Genomic DNA, 21,135 nt, shown 5'->3' on the forward strand with positions numbered 1-21,135 from the left:
CCACGCGCACACACTCGGAGGCACGTAACACCTGAAACGACTATTTCAGTGTTGATAAAGATTTTATTGTGAACAGGGGAAAGTATAAAAATACATTAAACTACTTCATTTTGTGGAATAAAATACAAGAATGTGGTAGGGTGATTATGGGCTGGAGAAGTGAATGATGTGTAGTCTGATTGGAGGCTGGTGATGTGTATTCCTCACAGACTAGTGGTGCGATTAGGGTGTCCTGAAATGTCCCCCCCCAAAAAAAAACTGGTTCAGAGATCGTGATTGTTTTCTGTCCATGTGTGAAATTTCTGTTCATTTAATCGGTACAAAATACTGACCATGCTTGCTGAAGGACTGGTCAGGAGGGGACTGGGCTGTTTGTGTGGTTGTATGGCCCCCCCAGCCACCTGGCAGGCTGGAAGACAGCTGACGGACTCTGGAGCCTTTCTTCATGCATGCACTTTTGTGGTCCTTGAGCCAGATGTCATATAACCTCTGAGGAAGGATGGGTGAAGTTATTTAAGGACCAACTTCACTGTGTGTATGTTCCCTCTATACAGCCATAGCTGAGCCACTCAGACTTGTTGAATCTGTGGAAAATCCACAATAATATATCGCATTTCAATATTTATTGACGACAATGCAAATAGGCTGAACACAAGCTGATTTGCTCCTAAAAACTATGGCCATAAAGCAAAATGTTTCTTCAAAAGTGAAACATTTCTTGTGGTGTTCAAAGGATATTAGCAGTGACAGGCAGGTAGAGGATGTCCGTCTCAGTGTGGATGATAATATCCTGGGAGATGTGCGTCTTTGGCTCTACCTGTCCTGCTTGGACTGCACTCATGGCAAACAGCTGGACCTGCAGCTCAACATGCAAACCTGCAGCCACCTGGACAGACAGACATTAAATGGGAGATGATGTATGAATGTAGAACATTTATGAATCCAGCATAACTCATAAAAAAGGCTAATTCAATTATCCACATTAACCTTTAATCATTATATCCGGTTGGAAACTTACAGGCCCAGGATTGTAGATGACCCGCAGGCCTGTAGCAGGAGGAGGCTGTTTCACGTGGAATCTTGCAGAGACAGATCGAAACAAACCACAAATAGCTACAGGTCAAAGTTTTCCCTTTGGACTTGAAGGTGACCCACAAATCACCTGCACCTATCCACAGAACTCATTTCTCCCTGACACAGTAAAGGGTGTTTGAAAGCAGCTGCAAGGCTAGCATTTGCTGGTTTTGAAGCCTACATTTACCAGTGCATCTATTTATCCATGCTTCCATCCATTCATAATCTGGTGCCTTACCTGCAGGTGTCGACACCTACATTCTTCATCCTCACAGTAATGGCCGAGGAGGTGCCCTCCTGCAGTGTCCCAAAGTCAACGCTGGAGGGGAGGAGCTGGAATCCCCTCACTACAACATTTGGATCGGTCAGAGAAACAGTTCGACACTTCCTCCTCACTGGCTCTTCCACTGACAGGAACTTGCATCGGGGACACACACAGAGCGATGTGTGAATACATGTGTGAGCAGTGTGTGACAGAGAGACAGAGAGAGGCCAGTGTACTGGATACAGATCAGGAACCCATATTTTTCAAAAATGGGATGATTACCAAGGGCAAGGTGGGTGACATCACTCATCAAGGGCGACGCAGCAGAAACAGAATTCTTCAAGCATGCTCTACAGTAGCACATCACCGCCTCTAGATGTCACCTTAGGACACTTTTTAATTTTGCATGCAGTGACACGCGAGGGAATACTTGCTGTCACGTGAATGTTTGGGTACCTGTAGATTTGGTACGCTGCAGGGTTTAGAGCTGAGGATAGAGGTTGGTAGTCTGACTTTAGACCTCCTGGGCTTTCCAGTCACATCCACCTGGACTGACTTACATTGCCCAGATGAGCCCCTCAGACTGCTTTCACCTGGCATGGACACACACACACACACACACACACACACATATGAAGACATGCATCCTGTCACGCATGCTCAATCCACCTGACCTGCATAACATCTAGTCTGGAAATGACCTGGAAACCCACGACTGTGAAACATCATGACCAACACCCTTGAACGGTACAGAAAAGAAGGGTTTTGCCAGTTCTGTCTTTTGCACCAAGAAATAGGACAGCTGATTTAACACATGCTCTTGCCTGATAAATAGGATTCAGAACATGCCCTCAAACTGTCCCTGCAATATTCAGTGTAGCTCCTGATATATTACACATGTGCCTAATCTGAAAATTGCGGTTTGAGGTTAGTTCTGGCCTGCACTGGCATTTGATATGTTAGTGGTGAGGTCATTGATTGGTTTTCAAATAAAAGAACAGAGGAAGGCAGGGAACAAACCAGCAGTCTGAGGCGTGGGGTTGGTGGGTCGTTTTTCAGGCTTCCTGTCACTTCTTGCTGCATGACTGAGAGCAAAACACCAGGAGAGGTGAGGCCGTGTTGCAACAGTGAATCTAAACATAATTTAGACAAGCAATTTATGAAATAAATAACAGTTATATATAGATGTTCTGAGATTCACTACGACAAAGTTGAAATATGTTAAAATGTTCCTTACCCAGCAGATTGAGAGGGTGTTGGGTTTAAAGGTCGCGGAGCTGCAGAACACAGATATGGTACATTATACAGTATGCATGCATGTTATGAATGTACACTTAATGGTTTCTATGCACCTCTGCAGTTGCTGTAAAACAGAATGTTTTTTTTTTTTTTTTCCGGTTCAATTAAGCCTCAGTTTCTCTGTACAGATTCCCAACAGGACAGCCTTTAAAATGAGTTTCATTTCAGTAGCTCCTCGTAAATACTGACAGTATAATAACTTACTGTTGTCTTGTGGGGCATCTTTCAAGAAGGCCTCAGCACTGTCTGACTTGGGGATCGGAGGGAGATCCATAGATAGACTCCTCATGTCTGGTGTTTGGTGCTGTAGCAGGTTCTGGAAAACATACAATGATGTGTCTCTTGCTGTACATTGTGTATTTTTCTATGTAAAATCAGAAACGTTGAATCAATGTGTGGTTAAATTTAAGGGTTTTATCATGATAGTGCTGACTCAAAAAAACATTTCAATATGTTAAATGTTGAAGTACCTGTTGAAGTACCATACAGTACCTGGTATAATGGAATATTTTCTGGGTGGAAAAAAGGAACAATGCTCTTCTTCCTTAGAGCCTCTCGACACGCCTGCTCCTCACATATCTCCTGTCTGAAACACAAGTGTGCAGAGAAACTAATGATGAGCTGATGGCCAATACTTTCCCACTTTTGTCCAGTACCTGTCCTGCACCCTTATTTTAGTCATATGACAAATGCTTTGTGTAATTACTGACTATAACTCAGTCGACACATATTTACCTGTGCTGTGCAAGTCTCTCAGCCCATTTTGAGTCTCTTCCACTGGTTAAACTGGGCAGAAGAGGGGGTTTAACAGGATATTAACACAGTTTAAAACATATTTGAACGCATGGAGGTGTCACTGTGGAGACCGTTACATTGTCCATTCATGCATGCCGTTTTAATCTCTCCAACCTGTCACTAGCAACTGTGGCTGTGTCTTGTGAACCACCTGAATGGGCTCTGACTCCTTGGCTGTACAGATTGACTATGTCCACTGTGGATAAACAGAGAAAGAATTAGAAGAAGCCTACATTTGTTATAACCTCTTAACCTAAACTAAATCACATGTACTAATTAACATTAACTACTAAATATTTAACTCGAGACTTGAAATTTCAGTGACTCATAAGACAATACATTGTTCAAACAACTGTAAAAGCCACCTGGAGTCCTCTCGTCAAAGGCGTGACCTGCATCCTCTTCTTCTGCAAAGGACTATAAGATATATACAAAATAAAAATACATGCGTAATACAGAAAATATATACAAAACATACATTGTAATACATTCTATTCACATTGCATAACAAGATCCTCATGATAACATCTTTCTGCCTGTACTATCAGTCAAAAGTAAAGGCAAGTGGGGATATACTCATCATGCATTATACTGCATTTGTGTGTGTGTGTGTGTGTGTGTGTGTGTGTGTGTGTGTGCTGACCAGGACCAGGTTGAGCAGCTCACTGGCATGAACACTCTCCTCCTCAGAGCGAGGGTCTTTAACTCTCATCTCCTCTGACCGCTGCTCCCTCTCCATCACACTCTCTACGTATTCCTGCAGTCAAAGCCAGAGTTCAACAAAAAAACACTCATCCAACAGTTTTTAAGAGGTCTACAGCGTTTCACAAAGCTTTGTTATCCCCAAGTACAGTATAATCTCTATTAGACAAAATTGCACCACTGTATCGTTTTTACCTGCTTATATTGGCAAATCTTTTGACTATTAAACACATGAGAACAGACATGGGCTCGTCTTACCTTCAGTCGTGTATCCACAGTATTTCTGAGCTGTGTGGTGAATGGTCGGTGCTGGTACAGTTCCCTCATCTCAAGGACTTTAGGGCAGCTCCTGACAGGCTGACACTGTGCTGCACAACCGCCAGACATCTCTCTCAGAGTCAAACCTCGTCCCATGTCGGTACCTAATGGAGCACCTGGGCTCTTCTTCTGGAATACAGAGACAGAGGGAGGACAAATGTCAAATGTGTGTCGTTTGCCTGTGTGTGGACAAACAGTGTGTTACCTTTACCTCTGTTGTAGGGAAGTCGTGCCAGCTGCGGTTTCTGAGGTTGGGAGGTGTGATGTCAGGGTTCTGTTTCCTAAGCATCCATTGGGACCACACACTCCGGTGGCTGGGCTTTAGGATGGTAATGCCGAACTCATCTGAAACAGTCACAAACACAAACAGTAACAAAATTCTGTTTTATGGTGATTGTGTTTCATGGTTTTTAATACATTGAAAGGGCACCTTGAGTGTCTGGCAGTGGTTCCTTCAGCAGTGCTACGGTAGGGTCAGAGTAGGCCTTGTAGAGCAGTTCCTCTACAGTTTGAGAGCTCAGTAGTTCAGTACCTGAGCCGTCCTCGTGCACCAGAAACAGTCTGAAACACAAGATGTGTTTTCAGAGTTTCTGTGACATGACAGAAAAAATGTAAGAAAAAGCTAAAAACTGTTTTCAGTTGGTCGAAGTTGTCCATTTCCAGTGTTAAACAATAGACAAAACTGATGACCGCATGCCTTCAAAGTTATTTTCCATAGCTGATTATGTGTAAACTGTAATAAAGAGAGAAGGCAGAAATATATGTATATAGTCCCACCTCGGACAATGTTCTGGGTGTTTTCCATTAATCCTGGCCATTTCTCTGTCCTCCTCCTCCTCTGGCTCCTCCTCATCCTGTTTCAGTGTGCTTGGAGCAGGACTAACGTTCAGCAGTGATAACTGCCCATCTTCCATCACCTGCAACATACATACACAAACACACACACACAAAGCTCAGAAGTTTACATAGAGAGGCAAATTACCTCACGCGGTAGAATATGACAAAAGAATCTGACACTGATGGCTCTGACTTGTATTTTTCTTGGACATTTTCACTTTTTTTTTTAATTCACATAACAGGCTGTCTCAACATCTCCATGTACCTTTGAATTAGTTGTTTGCTGAAAATAGAAAGTCAGCCCAAGAAGACATTAACCTTGAAACAGATCAGGGATTACAAGAGGATTGGTCATTGTGATGGAGGTGGTGAAGCGAAGTGAGAGGCCCTGACAGTCTACTTTGATGAAATGAATGGAGTCTCAAGGTCTGATTAAACATGGATTCAAATATATTTTTAGCTTGTCATTGTTTCTAACACTGTGATATGATACAAAAAAGTCTGCTTACTAAGTGTCTGCTCTTTTCTTTGGTCGCTCCTACACTTTTCTGAAGGAGATGTGTCTTTGAGCCTTGTTACAAACACTAACACTGACACTAACCGATCGCCTTACAATCCTCGTAACTGACCTGGAAATGGTTCCCATCGGGGTCTGTAATGTCACAGGCCACTTTGTCTGTGTGGCTCATGGTGTAGCTTCCTTGCTGGTTTGTGGAGGTGCCACCCTTTGGACTGGGGGTTACAAGTGGGTCAGATGAGTACACACACTTGCCATCGCTTTGGATCTGCAGGAGCCCCACGCTGGATGGGAACACCTTGGATGCACAAGCACACAAACAAACACACCTGTAGCTAATTACACAAAAACTTAAGCCAACAAACTCATTTGAAACATGCTAAAATCATGTAAAAAACCTACCCATACTGTAATAACTTTAAACATGTTATATTTGCTGTAAACCACCCACCTGATAGGCTCCTTGGTTGTTCCCGGTGATAACAGTTCCATCGGCTAAAAAGACATGAGCCGTGTGTCGTTCTGGGTACATCACCACTGTGGCACAGCCCTCCTTCTCCACCAACACCACCCGCTCTTTCATAGACACACTCTCCTTATCGCTCTCACATGCACTCTTCTTGCCATTCTCAGCTACAAACACGCTCTCCTCACCATTCTCACACACACTTCTTTCTTCTTTACCACCCACGTGCTCACACTCATTCAACTTCACACAAGCGCATCCAGCGGACTCGTTGTTGCGCACTTTCCCTGCACTGTCGCTGCTAAACTCTTCTCCGTTGTCATAAGTATCCTGGATGTGCACACTGTCATTAATGCTGTCTGCACAGCGTGTGACACACACACACTCAGTGCAGCCGCATGTACATTCGGAAGTTGATTTAGGGGTCACAACCCTATGCTGTTCCCCTGGAAAGTTGACAGACACAGAGAATCAGATCAGATTAAAAAAAACCTACTTCAAGATTAAGTGCATGTTTGTGAGTGCTCCTGTGCTTGCTTTCCTACAATGTGTATTCACTGTATGCTGGTCACCTGCGTGCAGCCGTAGTGGTCTGTCTTGGTAGAGACTGGTGATCCTGGTTCCGTCTGCATGTTCGATACTTAGAGATCTGTCTGGGTTCTGGACAGAGACCACCAGATCCTCCCGGGTCAGCATCACCTGACACAACACATGCCAAGCTGAAAAGGTTACTCCAAGCAATAAGAAGACTTTTTAGAATGGGACTAACTCTCTATCACAAAGTCTGAGATGCTCAGACAATGACAAAATATTGAAATTTTAACAGCAAAATACCATTGTCTAATTGTGAAACCTTGAAAACACTGACACTTTAGTTGAGACAACTGGTGACCCGTGTACCATCAGGAGTAATACAGCACTCTTACCTCATGAGTGATGGGGTCTGTAACCTTGAAAGCAAGAAGAGGCGTGGTGGGTATGTGCTTGTGTGTGGTCCCCACAGTGTGGATGCGCGCTCCACAAGGAGTCGTAGTTAACCAAGACCCTCTCTGAGCATCAGCCTCCTTCTCTGAGCTCTGTTCTGTACAGAAACACAAATTTCATTCTCCTCCCAGCAGAGGGTCAATCATCGTCATTAGAAAATGGAGGAAAGGCTGTTTTGCACTCTGCTGCACTCTAACCTTTCTTGTGGTCCTCGGTTTCTTGAGAGGTGTTTTCCTCTTTAACCTCAGAGTCAGGAACCCACACTGGACCAGAATCCTGGCTGAAACTGACTGAACCATCTGCAAACAGTACCTACAGTGCATACGTGATCTTTGAGTCAGAAGTCTTGGTGTTTCAGCTCTGCCTGCACAACAGTGATACATTTGCATATCTGGAATGCCTCTATAAATCAACATGTGCGCACAGTATGCTCACCTCTGTGGACCCGTCTCTCATGTATCGGATCACAGCTCCCTGGCTGGTGACAATGCGGGACAGCTCTTTGGAGAGGGAAGGGTCCTGAAGCTGGCCCACAACTCCTCTACCATGCAGCGGAAAGCTCTGTTTAACCAACATACCTTGCTCTTCTGAGGACACTCCTGGAAAACATATGCTGATGTCATAAACATTTGATGAACCTATGTATAGAGTCATAAATGGGAATATAGGCATTAACGAATATTATGATCCAATTTCAAAGAGGGCACATTCAGTAAGACAAACTTCCTTTTTGCAGCTAGTATCTATTGTAGACATGAGTGACAGATACTCTTCTGGCTGAGTGTCTAAGGGCTGATGTGACGGTGTATGAGTGTTCATATACTTTCCCAAGAAAATGCATCACTGACCTTGTGTATCCTCTCTCAGAAACTGCAGCAGTAGGCCATTAGGAACAGACAGATTGAGGCTGTTGAACATCTGGCCTTCACACGCCTTAGACCAAACACAATCACACAATCATTTATCTGCATGTGCACTGTTTATACACATCTTCTGTTGTGCACACATGTGTGTATGTGGAACCTGGGACTCTGGAGGTCTGGTGTGGCTGGATGGGCTGTGTGTTTTGGAAGGAACTGATTCCAGGTCTGTCCCTTTGGAGCGGTGGGTGGAGGAGGAGAGAGGGATGGGGACAAAGGTGGAGGTCTCTGGGGCCCCTCTCTCTGCTTCCTGGGGACTCGCTAGAGCATCACCCGACAGAAACACAGTTAACACCAACTGTACTGTGAAGAAATTTGAACTTTGCTTACTCCTAATATAATCTGAATATTTGGAGCACTGAGATTAGACCAGCCAATATGCATATTGAACCTGTTTTTCAGCAAAGATGGAAAGATTTAAATACAAATAAAAATCAAAGATTGAAAATTGTATGTGTTAAGTGTAACACCTATGTATTCTCCTGTGGGACCGTAGAAACTGTATGAGAGGTGTATTCCATTGTCTAACAGTGCTGAGAGGGAGCCCTGCTTCACTCTTTTCATCACCACAGGCTCTGACACTGAAAAAGACACACACACACACACACACACACACACACACACACACTCAAAGGTTAGCTTGGTTGGTTCAACAGTATCATCCACTACATTTAAATTTTGCAAGGATAAAAAGACAAAAGTCTGGACTCTGCTTCATGTCTGCATTATGATCAGCATCTTTACCTTTAAAATCTTCTTTTCTGACATCGCCCTCGTTGGCTTGGTGCTGAGTGGGAGGTTTTGCTGGATCAGCAACAACTTGATTGATGTGTGTGTAGAAATGATGCCCATCCTTCTTCACAGCCACTTTCACCAGGCTGGAGCCTGCAGTGAAAACAGCACAAAATGTACAGGTGCATGTGGAAAATCACCCAAAGTACCTGCTACCACCACTGGGTAACACTGAGGAATAGCTGAGACACACTTTGCTTTTCATGAACAACCTCAATTAATGCAGCAAATAAATTATGTTAGCTTATGTTTGTTTACCACACGAGAATGCATTTTCCACAACCTCAACTTTGTCTCGATACCTTCAACATAGCTGACATTCTCCACAGTGATATGTCCTCCATCTGAAGGGAAAAGGTACTGGAGACGACCTGACACATGGATCAACTTTCCATTCATGCCGTAGGCCGTGAAACCCTACATACACATACACACACACACACAAACACACACATACACACACACACACACACAGATTTGCTACTTGTAGGCAGACAGAAGTTATCATCTACTGTCTATGTTCTGCTGTTGTGTGTGTGCCCTCACATTGAAGGGTTCTTCTGTGTGGTGTAGTTCTCCGTGTCCTGCCACAGTGGGCGCTGTGGCAGTAATGGAGACCTGTGTGGGAGTCTTGGCTGAGCTGTTCGCTGTCTCTGCTCTGCTCTTCTTGCCAGACAAAGGTTCACGTTTCTTGTCTGCTGACTTGGCCTCCTCCTGCTGCTGCTTGCCTTTCACTATGTTCTCCTTCTTTGATTTCTTGGCCATCTCCTCCTCCTCTAGCCGCTCCTGCTCCAACTTCCACGCCTGTAAATGTCGAAAATGTCATTGTGCTTTATCTGCCACATATGTAAACCCTGTACTGTTGATTACTACACTGTACGCTTTTGCATACACTTCATGGTTTGCTCTGTAAATCATGCTTGGGTATGAGATTCTGTGTGGTGACAACTGACAATATGTCAATCTGCACAGCTCTGTGAGTAAACAAAGCCAGCAGGTATGAAGGGACCAGGTTTATTTCAGCCATCCCAGCAGATTTCTGGAAAGAGTCCAAAGAGGTACTGCAATACTGTTGAGAGGCCAGAACAGAGCCGGCTGTGAGAGTGAATATTCATGTGCTAGCTGGTACTGACTTTAAGGGAGTCTTTTCTGATGACTGGCTCCAGAGTGTCCTCCTCTTCTGCAGAATCTGTAGTCTTTTCATCTAATCCAATAACAAAACAAATATTGTATTTGTAAGGTGGTAAGTGTGGTTTCATTGCCAGAGCTTTATGTCAACAAGCTACAGTACCTTTTGGTGACTCAGCAGGGCTGAGGTTTCTGAGCTGCAACGCCTCTCTCTTCAATTCCTCCTCCTTTGTCCAATCTGAAATGCTATCTGCGACATGCTCCAGGTACTTCCTGCCAAAATGATGATAATGGAGTTTTAAAGTCCATGTCACACTCCAGATATAAACTATTCAGCAGTTTATATTGATGACAGACTGAGGACAGACAGAAAAAGTATAGAACTATTCATGTCCAATGAGAAGAAACTCTGACCTGAACTTGACATCAGTGTGAAGGGTCACATCCCAGAACTCCTTGCACTGGCGATAAGGGCTCATTGGATTGTGACAGAAAATGTACAGGATGTTGTTATGACTTCCTCTGAAAGTGTCCAAACAGCGGTATTCTTCTGAGGCTAACTGGAGTACCTAGATAGATGGATATATATTAAAAAAATAAACATTATACAAGTAGAATTGAAAAAAATCTAAAATCAAATTGAGGGGTCTCCCTACAAAAATCCATGTTTTTAGATTTTCATGGCATTGTATCTGTATCGCACATAATAGCTATGGTTGTTTAGCATACATTAGATTAGGTTAGATTAGGTTTTAACACAATTAACATGTTTAACAACTGAAATAAGGCAGGAACCACCCAGCAGCTACAACAGCTTCCTCCTGCTGACACAGAAAAACCCTCTGAAAGACAAGATAAGACGGGTCACCTGTGGGAAGATACAGGCGTTGTGGTGTTCAGAATGGTGCCAGTCGAACAGAGATCTCAGCCTACAGCTCTGAATATCAGATAATTCCAGCTGGCAACACACTCTCCCACTGCTCTGCTGGAGAAAAACATGTAACATTATCGGGAGGAAAATCTGAAGAAATACAAAAAAATGTGAGATGATACAGTAATTACAGCAAAGAAAGAATACCTCTGTGTTACCAGGATCTTCAGTGAGAAATGCCGCACCTATAGTTGAAATAAATAATGAAGTGTGGCACTGATATATGTACAGTTGGGAGTTGTACCTTGTAATATTCTTCATGTCACAACATCACAGTAATTGAATTAACCAAAGTCATAACAGACCTCTAGTCCGTAAGTTATTAAGCTGCTGTTCAGAATAGGATAGTGGGTCGTCCCAGGGGATAATTGTGGGCGTCTGCTGGTGTTGCTGAGCTGGTTTCAGTGTTCCCGGTGGTCCAGTAGAATTCAGTAGCACACCATTCTGGTCCAGCCTGGTCAGTGGCATACTCTCAAACACACTCTGATGAAACAAACGCTCCACCTCCAGCCATGACACAACATCTGCGAGACACCATAACATCAATGATTCCCTATTTGGATCAATACTGTGAAAGTTGCCAGAAACTCTGAGAAAGAGCTACAGGTTAACAAACAAAAGCCATGTATATGCTGAACTAAGGCGGGTGCCTCAGAGAGGTGTCTGACCATCGGTGCAGTAGTGTTGTAGCTGCTGTTTGATTGCCATCCAGCGTGAACTGCTGTTTCTCCGCTGAGCTCCAGAGTGAATCAACTCCCACACCGGAGACAGCTTCATCATGGACGACTCCACCTCTGCTGGCTCAAAACCCTGTGCCGCCTAAGAGAGACACACACATACACAAACACACACAGTCTATGAATACATTTCTGATGCAAAGATAATGATGAGGACAGAACCAGGAGCCAAGACTAAATACACTCTACCATCTATTCATCTGTCTCATTCAAGCTCCACATGGACAATAAAACAGAATCAATTATACACACGGGCAAACATAAAAAATCTACTTGCACTGATATCCCTCAGGCGCAGTGCCCTCTCATTATGGTGTCTTATCACCAGAGGCTGCTCAGACTTCCTCTGAATCTCCTCTGGTCCAAACGTCTCCAGAAGCTTCTAACACAGACCAAAAAAGAGAATAAAACACAGACAAATGGGTGAATAATTTCATTCTGTGCAGCCTGTCTGAACACTGTGGAATGAACACTGAAATGTTCTTTACACTTTACTGCACAGTATGCGCCTCCTGTTTGCATGTATGATAACAACTCTACTGTGATCATAGCACCATCTGCTGGATTTACATTGTACATGTTAGCGGCTCAGTGTGCTACGGTAAATGTAAGTATCATGTCATGGCTCTTATATACAGTCATTTCAATACTTTTAAACTATTAAACTAAGACTGTATTATTAAAATACAAAAAAAAAAACAAAAAAAAAACAGAAGAAAGAGGAGACCGATTTTCTCTCACATGCTTTCTCTCCGCTCAAGAAAGCAAGTATGTCACCCTCCCCCCACCACGGCACATCCCCCCTCCTCTGTAGCAATAGCTTTCTCAACATGACACCAGAGCTGGTGGGGATTGGTTTCTGTGCTCCATGCGCCTGTGAAAGGCCCGGCCCACAGAAATAAAAGCCAATTATCTCTCCTCTGAACTCCACAGACCCCTTCTGCTGAACAGGACGAAAAAAATGAAGTTGCTGCATTGGCCGGGAATCGAACCCGGGCCTCCCGCGTGGCAGGCGAGAATTCTACCACTGAACCACCAATGCTGCACATGGAGTTCACACCACCATCTGACTTTTTGTCATTTCTGTGTACAAAAGACAATTTTACACAGCTGACATACAAATGGCTTATGTTCAACTGTACATTCTTCAAGATATGTGTGTTTTGGTGTTTGGCCACTTTACCTTCACATCCTCCTCATTCTGTGCTGTAGTCAACAAGCTATTTAACAAGTGGCTTCTCTCCTCTGCCGTATGCATCAGAGGCAGGAAGCTTTGGAGCATGAAACTGATCAGTTGATAGTCTAACCCAGGACTGGTGTGACGTTTGGGATCCTCGGCTGCATGGGACAGGGTGGACGAAGACTGATCAGTTGAAATCACCACCTAAACACACAAATGGGAAAAGAAGAGGGCTATACTACACTGGTTTTTCATTACAAAGTCACCAAATCACAAAGCACATAGACATAGATAATAAGAGACTAATTTCAGACTTTCCTAATCTTTCTCGCTACACATGACACATCCACACTTACAACACGCACACAAACCTGCTCCAGCATACAGTGCACGATCAGAGGCACTGAGCAGGCTTCAGGGGAAACCAAGTCCAGTAGGGTGCGATAGTAACGCATGTCTACATCTGTAGAGACAGGAGGCTGCTCGTTCTCTGTCCACAAAGAAGAAAGACAGCTGTCATCCTCCTCTGAGTTTTTAATTCAAACACACACACAAGGATATCTAAGAAAACATGAGAGGGGGGATGATCACATAGAAAGGATTTACCTTGGTCTGCGCAGCTTTCCTCACGCATCTTCTTCCTGGAGCGTGGAGTTATGGGGAGAGGGGTCGGCACAAGCTGGACATTGAAACATGGAAAGCACACATAAAGTAAGACGTTTTAATTTGAAACATTTCCGTGTGGACAGTAGCAGCACTGCAGCAAACACTGAGGGACATTTAAGCAGCAAAACTAAAAACTGTAGTTATAAATTGACAGGACAGAGGAAACACTGCAGATGAAAAGAGAATTAAACTTTCCAACATTGTCCAAAGACAATGAACTGAAAAGGATTATATTGGTCCACTGTGACTATCAACACTAAATAGGGTGTTTGAGTCACACTAAGACCATGTAGCAGAGTGGCGCAGCGGAAGCGTGCTGGGCCCATAACCCAGAGGTCGATGGATCGAAACCATCCTCTGCTATGTCTGATTTTTTAAAAGGTACCTGCATATCTTTGATTTTTGGTTTATTAAGGAAATAACCAGCAGATTAATCATTAGTGAAAATAACTGTTAGTTGCAGCCACATTGTGTAATTATACTGACAGACAAGCAAGCATGTGTGTGTGTGTGTATATGTGTACCTCTGCAGGCTGTGGATCAAACCCAACAGCAGTGGGTATGCTGATGAGTTTGATGCTGTCCAGGTAGTGCTGATGTTGCCTTCGCCAGTCCAGGCAATCATAGATAAGACTGGCCACACCCTCAAAGATTTTCATTCCCATCTCCAGCTGCACACACACACAGATTAGGAACACAGACACACAAAACAGACACAGATTAGGATCTCAAAATCAAATCACAGGCAACACGAAACTGATTGAGTTATAAACATAACAAGACAGAAGCAGTGAAAAAGATAGAGAAGGAGCTTAAGAATGATTAAACTATAATAATAGCAAGGGGTGAGACAAAATGTACAGAAAAAGAACCTCCTATGCAAGAAACAGATCTGTGAAACACATCTGTCAGGCCCAACTCACATTAGCCTCAGGGTGCTGAGGTGAGAGATCTGGGACAGTGTAGCTGAGCTGAACCACGTCATGGAGCTTGGATTCTGGTGGCCCACTGTCCAAAACTGGTCTCAGACCCGACCAGAACAGATCTAACTTCCTGGCCTGTGCAGCCAGCTCTACATTAGCAAGATCCTCTGACACACACAGAAGAAATGAGGGTGTAATGTAGATAATAACATAGAATAAATAAGGGTATACTGATGAGCATGAATACATGTAAACACTATTATATGGTTTTGATGTGTCTTATTCAGTCAGTAAAGAATTATGCATGTTGTACACTAAAGGCTCTTTACCTGCATCCAAAACTGGAGCCGCTCTCAGACTCTGCTCATGGTCCTCACAGGAGTCTTGTCCCTGCTGCCCCCCAGAAGTTTGTCTGTGCTCTGAACACAATTTGATGACACTGGATACATGTACACCTATGGCATCAAGTGCCCCAATCAGGTTGGGCTGGCAGAAGCCCAGCACCAGGATGTAGTGTTGAGGACCATCCTCTGGTTCATCATCTATGCTCAGACACACAAAACACAGAGTGAATTAACCCATTACCATGACCACTTCTCCCTCTCATATACAAACACACACACACACACACACACACCATTCTACACACAGACTGTAGAAGAGGTGGTGGGCAAAGCCATCTTGTGCATTTACAGTATTTTCTCACTAAGTCAGCCTTTTGATCATCATAACCCACACACACAACTGGGAGTATTTTGAGTTTTCACCAATGAACTTTGGTGGTTCAACTTCATCCCTGCGCTTGAGCTTGGTCTTCTTCTCTTTGGGAGGTCCCACAGGTGAGGGCGGACCCTTTCCCTTTTTGTCAGAGACCTTGGCTCCTCCTTTGTCCTTGCTGGCAGGGGGCTGGCCAGCCTTTGCCTTCTCCTCCTCAGCCTTTAAAAAATGAAGTAGAAGTAACGATACTGCAACTGGAGCCTTAGTGTAAATCCACTGCAGTTTAACACTGTTACCAAATTCATACAACTGACACACAGAATCACATATATGAAGAAACACTTGCCTGCTCGGCTTCCCTCCTCTGCTGATCAGCAGCTTTGATCTGTAGCAGCTGGAACTTCAGTATTTTTGCCATCAGGTCACAGGGAATCTCCTCTCCTGCATCCAGCAGTGCCTTAGCAGGCTCTGTAACCTACACAAGACACCAACACAGAGAGCAAGGACACACAAAGACGAAAAGAATAGAGCACACAAACACACACGGTTTCTTTTAGAAAGTTCAGAGGACACCAATGCACTCACAAACAACATCTTAAAAACACTCGTACTCTGTTGTAAAGTGAAACATGCCGAGCTTACCTCATAGAATGTAGGGATATCATCAGGTTTCTTTGCTTTGGGATTCCCATATTCATGGATCTGTAATAAAGTCGGACAGGAAAATTTGACAAAATACAACATATTAGAGTGAACTGACAACACTTTTTGGTACCAAACTAGGTAGATGAGTAGATGGACCAAACTAATACTTTTGCAAGGGTGCTGTCCCAAGTCAGCAAGCTGAAAAGTTTGCGTAGTGGTTGCAGTACAGCCAAAGCCAATGCCTGGATCAGTTCTGCATCTTCTGGACTTGCCCCAACCACCAAAGATACACCGGCCTGCCACAACTCCTGGAAAAGGCACGAGAATACCAAGATAATACACATTAATGCTTGAGACGCACATTATCCAAGTCAACAACGTCATTTTAAGATTTCACATCACATTTTCCGCATTTCATGCATCACATGACCACTGAAAAAGCAAACATTAGTCACAGAAACACTCTTAAAATGTTGTAGTGTGAAAAAGCTGCACAGTACAATGTGATAAGTTTTACTGACGATAAGTGCGCTAAATACGACTTCCGGTATGTACGTCTCCCTTCGAAATGTTTACTGTTTACTGTTCAAGTTACTTTCTAATTACGGTGATAAATGCCACCGGAAGTATGTTTGTCTACATAATGTTTGCCAAATTACCCAGTGAATTTCTTCGCGTTACTGAAAGTTGCTCAGGAATAGTTTGGAAGATAACACCCTATTTTAAATGAAAAGTAAAATTTCGCGCGCGCACGTACCATTTAAACACTGTAGCTAGCTAAACTGTAGAAGCACCTGTCGAAGTTGGCTAACTGTCGTGCGTAGCCAGTTAGTAAGAACTCTGCAAGTTTAACTTTTTGTAATAAAAGAGAAACGTTTTGAACACAAGAATTAAGGTAAACCAAATAAAGTTGTCGGTGAGACAACCAACCTCTTCAAACTGTGCTCTGATGAGACCAGCCTCCCAGTTCTTGTTGACAGCTGCGGCTGCAGCAGTGCTGGTCTTTTTGGCTGAACCCTTTTTCGTAGCTGGCCGTGGTGGCATTTCCACTCTTTGACGATTAACTACACTACAAGACCGTAAAACGTTGAAAATAGTCGTTAAAACTGTCTACTATGCTAAAAACAATCAAGTCAATCGTAATTTCACCCGCCAGCGTCGTCTTGTGCTTGTGTTGCCCCTGGCAACCGCACGGACACCGGGGCTAAATTAACGACGCGATAAATTAGTTCCTGTAAACTTTCAAAACAAAAGCATGAAGGCACACACTTTTCAGTTTCAACATCTACAAAAGCAATAAAGATAACGAAAACAAAAAAGGAAAATACATCAGAATTATCTTTAATAAAATATTTCATGTTATTTTGTACAGGATGCCCCTTATCAACCATGAAGTAATGCAGAAACAGTTTTCTGTGGTAATGTCAAATGCTGTTACATTGTTGTCATTCCTTTTCTCCACTAGATGGCAATGGGATCTCTGAGCTGTGAGACTCCAGACCTCTGGGGTGAAAGCATTAATCATCACCAAATAATGGTAATAACTTACACAGTTTTTCATTATTTCACATACACTGCAATAATTGACTATCATTATAAGAATACATAGTGCTGCAAAGGGAATACACAAACTCCCCATTAAAAGTTGAATGATCAGTGAGTTATGATCAGTAATTCTACTTGGTCCAGTCACTGAATGAAGCGTATGAGCCACAAAACTGTGACTGATGTTATGAAAGACAGCTGGTTTGATTTTATTGCCAGAATCACTGACAAAAAAAACCCCAAAAGACCCATAGCATCTCAACAATCCCTGGAACATTAGTGGCATGCCATCTGTATAATGAATGATGAAACCATTATGTTACTGAGCCAAGTAACAAGAGGGAGATTGAATTACAACAACACAATTAAGAAGAGTCTCTAACTCTACTTTGATATACTGTATGAATCTTGAGTGTAACATGAATCTATTTTGGACCATAATAATGCAGAACATATGGCACAGAAGGTTTAACCTTGGCCTGGTTTATTTAAATAAAGGGAGATTTTGAATTATATTATTAGATGAATACTGATGTGGAATGAATGTAGAGACGCTGTATTAAATGAATGATAATGAAGGGTGAACCTTGAAAGACGTTGTGGCCACTTTAATTAGGTCGGCAAGAAAAACATGGCCAATGATTCTAAAGCATTTCCTGTTTTACTTTCTGAGTTTCTGTGCAGCCCAGATGAAATTTCAAGAGAAGAAATTATCAGCATGATTGACATGAACCATTCCCAAGGGTCAACAGGTTGTTTTTCATGTTTTCCTGAGGAATCCATCCTGCAACATACACTTCAGTCTTTATACAATAAATTCCCTTTGCATCATAGAAGTTTAAAAGCTGTACAGTGTCAATAAGGTCTATTTGAGCCAGAAAAGATGCCTTATTTAATATTCATGACTCAATACAGCACATACACTGGGCCTCTGTTAACAGTGACTGAATGGCACTGAATTCATGGAATGCTTTTTACTTCATTCACCAGTCCTCATTGTAAAGAATTTCATGCACCACATCTCTGTGCCAAAGTCATGGTTTGGCACAGATTTCCAATCAGTGCCATTGTTTTATTAATGCAAGGGGCCATTGTCATGAAGGTGATTTCACCCAGGCAACAACCTACTTCCAGCAGCTCCCCATAAAAGGTCACAAGTGAGACAACGCCCACTTGTCAGATGCCAGAGAAATCCATGTTTGAAGCCAGCAGTGCATTAGTTATGGAGGAGTTGTCAGCTCCCAACCTTCCAGAGGCAGCGTCCTACGAAGGTCACACACCAGCCAGATAAACAGCGTTGTGACACTTAAATAACACAGTGTTGATACTGCTGCGAATAGCATGGCAACATCTCAAAATATCCATATTTTTTTTTAGGAATACACTTCTGTCAAACATGCATCATGTGCCTGTTAGGGCTATTTTGTTTCATTTAACTGGAGTCGTAACGGTTTATTTAAGAACTTCATCCATTTGCCACTTAGTAACTCAAAATTATGCGTCTAAGTTAATAATACATACTTGAGGACTAAAATTAATCTCCATAAAAACTGGACACCAAGTTCCTCTTGGGAAGGCACTGTCTGTACTTTACACTGTGTTACACACAAGGAAGGAACTTGTGAGCGCATGCAGCAATCAATGTAAATCATGTTCTCACATATGCTGTATTTAGATGATGGGCAGTCAGATGTCTTTCAGATATCAACAGTTCATAAAACATCAGTTGTGACGTGCTGAATTCACTGTCAAAGGCAAGAAGCTGTACAGAAAAACACTATGAATGACTTCATTTCCTGTTCTTTTACAAACTGTATGCAGTTCAACAATAATAAATATATAAGAATAACTTTATAATGAGACTGCATTTATGCACAGAGGCGCTTTGAGCTAAATGCTAACATGAGCATGCTAACATGCTCACAGTGACGATGCAAACATGCTGATATTTAGCAAGTAACTATATTTACCAAACTCACAATCTGAGTTTAGTGTGTAAGCATGCTGGAAAAAGTAACAAAACCATATCTAAACTATGATTTTTACAATGTTTGGCATTTTGCTTGTGTTCCTGTGTTACTGCTTGGTGACCACAGTGATCCACCGTGGGTTACTCCTGTCACGCTGCTCTCTGTGCTGAGGTGTTTAAGTGCCACTTGGCAATGCAAAGTAGATTTTAACTTCCACTCAATAACACTGCATGTTGCCAGCTCCAATGGCAGCATGAGGCCAGTGAAAGATTTGAATTTCAATACCTAGAAATCATGTGACGTAACATCAGTAAAGAGCAAACAGCAAGCTCATGTTTACCAATCAGGGCATTTAAAGAGCCCAGCTTTTACATTCAGTAAGTCTGTGATATAGCAAATAAACACCTCTGATTTAGCTCTGAACACAGGCTTTCGTATGGCACCTCCATCTGGCAAAATCTCACATTTTTTGTCATCTGTTTTCTTTTTTCTGGTGTGACAACTTTGGCTATGTGCTACCAAAGGGAAATAGAGAATGAGTAAACAAGGATCTATTTCTGTATCTATTTATAGCCATTGTACTTTTTACTATAAATATACTATAGTATATATTTAAAGGTTAATATGCAAAACACTGGCTGGGAATATCTTGCAGATTAACAAAAAGAAACGATGATAATGCAAAGAAAAACACAACATTGTTTACAGATAAACATATCTGGACCGTGAAACAACCCCAGTCCCAGTGTCCCAGTGCATGTACCCTTCAGCCACGTTCCTCAGATTTCCATCTTCTCAGAAAGAGGTTGTTCTGTGAGTCAGGAGGAAGCATGGAAACACGCCCAGATCAGAATCAGGAGCAAACAGGCCTATCCAGTGACTCGGACGCCCTGCGGGGATGGAGAGGGGACTCAAAGGTGGTAAACATCTGTAGGCTGTCGAGGCTACAGTATGTGCTGTGTAGGCAGGGGTGTGTGTGTGTGTGTGTGTGTGTGTGTGCCGTCAGTTTGATCGGTGTGATGGACTCTGCAGCTGTGGCAGGGAAGGACCTGTTTCACAACACGGCACTGTCACTGAAACCTGTGCGGCCTGAGGTGAATCATGTCGACACTGAGAATCTCATGCACCACCAATGGATTCATGAGCTTCAGCGAAGACGCTGCCAAGCCGGCACAGTGCAGCTCAGACTCTTTCGCTTGCAGCAGTGTGAAAACTGGCCTTCAGTACTTTTCCATGAGGCAAGAGGCTAGATTAATTATGTTGGTGTGTCCTTCAGTGAGAGCATTTGCTGCCTCTGCCTTTATTTGGTGGTGCAGCAGAAACCGAGGATCTAATATACAGTAAATGTCGCATTTTAAAGTACTTATCAGTGAAGATGCTTGTTAGGCTGAGCTGGTTGATAAAATTCAACAGCTGACCGAAGGCTTAGCTTACTTGGCTGCAGATATAGAATGTGAATTACAAGACCGGCCTTAACACTCAAGTACCAGATACCAGCAGCCAGTTAGCTTAGCTTGGTATGAACTGAAAACAGGGAGAAACAGCTAGCCTGGCTCTTAATAAAAACTGGTTTCTGTGACAAATGGGATTCAACTTTTGGGTGTGATTTAAAGTGAAATAGGCTCTAGAAAGAATAATCATATAGGAAATTCTCTTCTTCTCTAGATAATTTGGGTTGAGTTCAATGTTTTTTTCCCCACTATGAATTATTAACTCTACAAGTT

At 42.9% G+C, this 21,135-nt stretch overlaps 1 protein-coding gene and 1 non-coding gene across 2 annotated transcripts; both read right to left on the minus strand.

Annotated features, from left to right (window-relative positions):
- Window positions 1-61: 61 nt before the first annotated feature.
- On the minus strand, window positions 62-16,940 carry spag17 (sperm associated antigen 17). Its single transcript, XM_076725259.1, is given in 50 exon segments — window positions 62-232; window positions 333-503; window positions 739-886; window positions 1,019-1,079; window positions 1,313-1,491; window positions 1,796-1,932; window positions 2,360-2,424; window positions 2,577-2,616; window positions 2,843-2,954; window positions 3,131-3,224; window positions 3,374-3,424; window positions 3,548-3,629; window positions 3,799-3,850; window positions 4,077-4,190; window positions 4,394-4,582; window positions 4,659-4,798; window positions 4,884-5,014; window positions 5,231-5,370; window positions 5,920-6,105; window positions 6,259-6,485; window positions 6,525-6,719; window positions 6,846-6,972; window positions 7,200-7,354; window positions 7,455-7,569; window positions 7,693-7,856; window positions 8,106-8,197; window positions 8,282-8,438; window positions 8,648-8,758; window positions 8,922-9,062; window positions 9,272-9,386; window positions 9,516-9,773; window positions 10,103-10,173; window positions 10,261-10,370; window positions 10,512-10,666; window positions 10,966-11,082; window positions 11,176-11,213; window positions 11,334-11,552; window positions 11,697-11,847; window positions 12,043-12,147; window positions 12,949-13,149; window positions 13,317-13,435; window positions 13,552-13,624; window positions 14,136-14,282; window positions 14,535-14,701; window positions 14,864-15,076; window positions 15,302-15,470; window positions 15,598-15,726; window positions 15,894-15,953; window positions 16,064-16,204; window positions 16,827-16,940. Coding segments are annotated over 50 exon segments (6,477 nt in total). The 3' UTR covers window positions 62-203.
- trnag-gcc (transfer RNA glycine (anticodon GCC)) lies at window positions 12,737-12,807 on the minus strand. The gene has a single exon. It is a non-coding gene; the product is annotated as a tRNA-Gly (tRNA).
- Window positions 16,941-21,135: the final 4,195 nt, after the last annotated feature.

The sequence above is a fragment of the Chaetodon auriga genome, chromosome 24 (assembly GCF_051107435.1).
Source record: "Chaetodon auriga isolate fChaAug3 chromosome 24, fChaAug3.hap1, whole genome shotgun sequence".
NCBI classification, from domain to species: Eukaryota; Metazoa; Chordata; class Actinopteri; order Chaetodontiformes; family Chaetodontidae; genus Chaetodon; species Chaetodon auriga.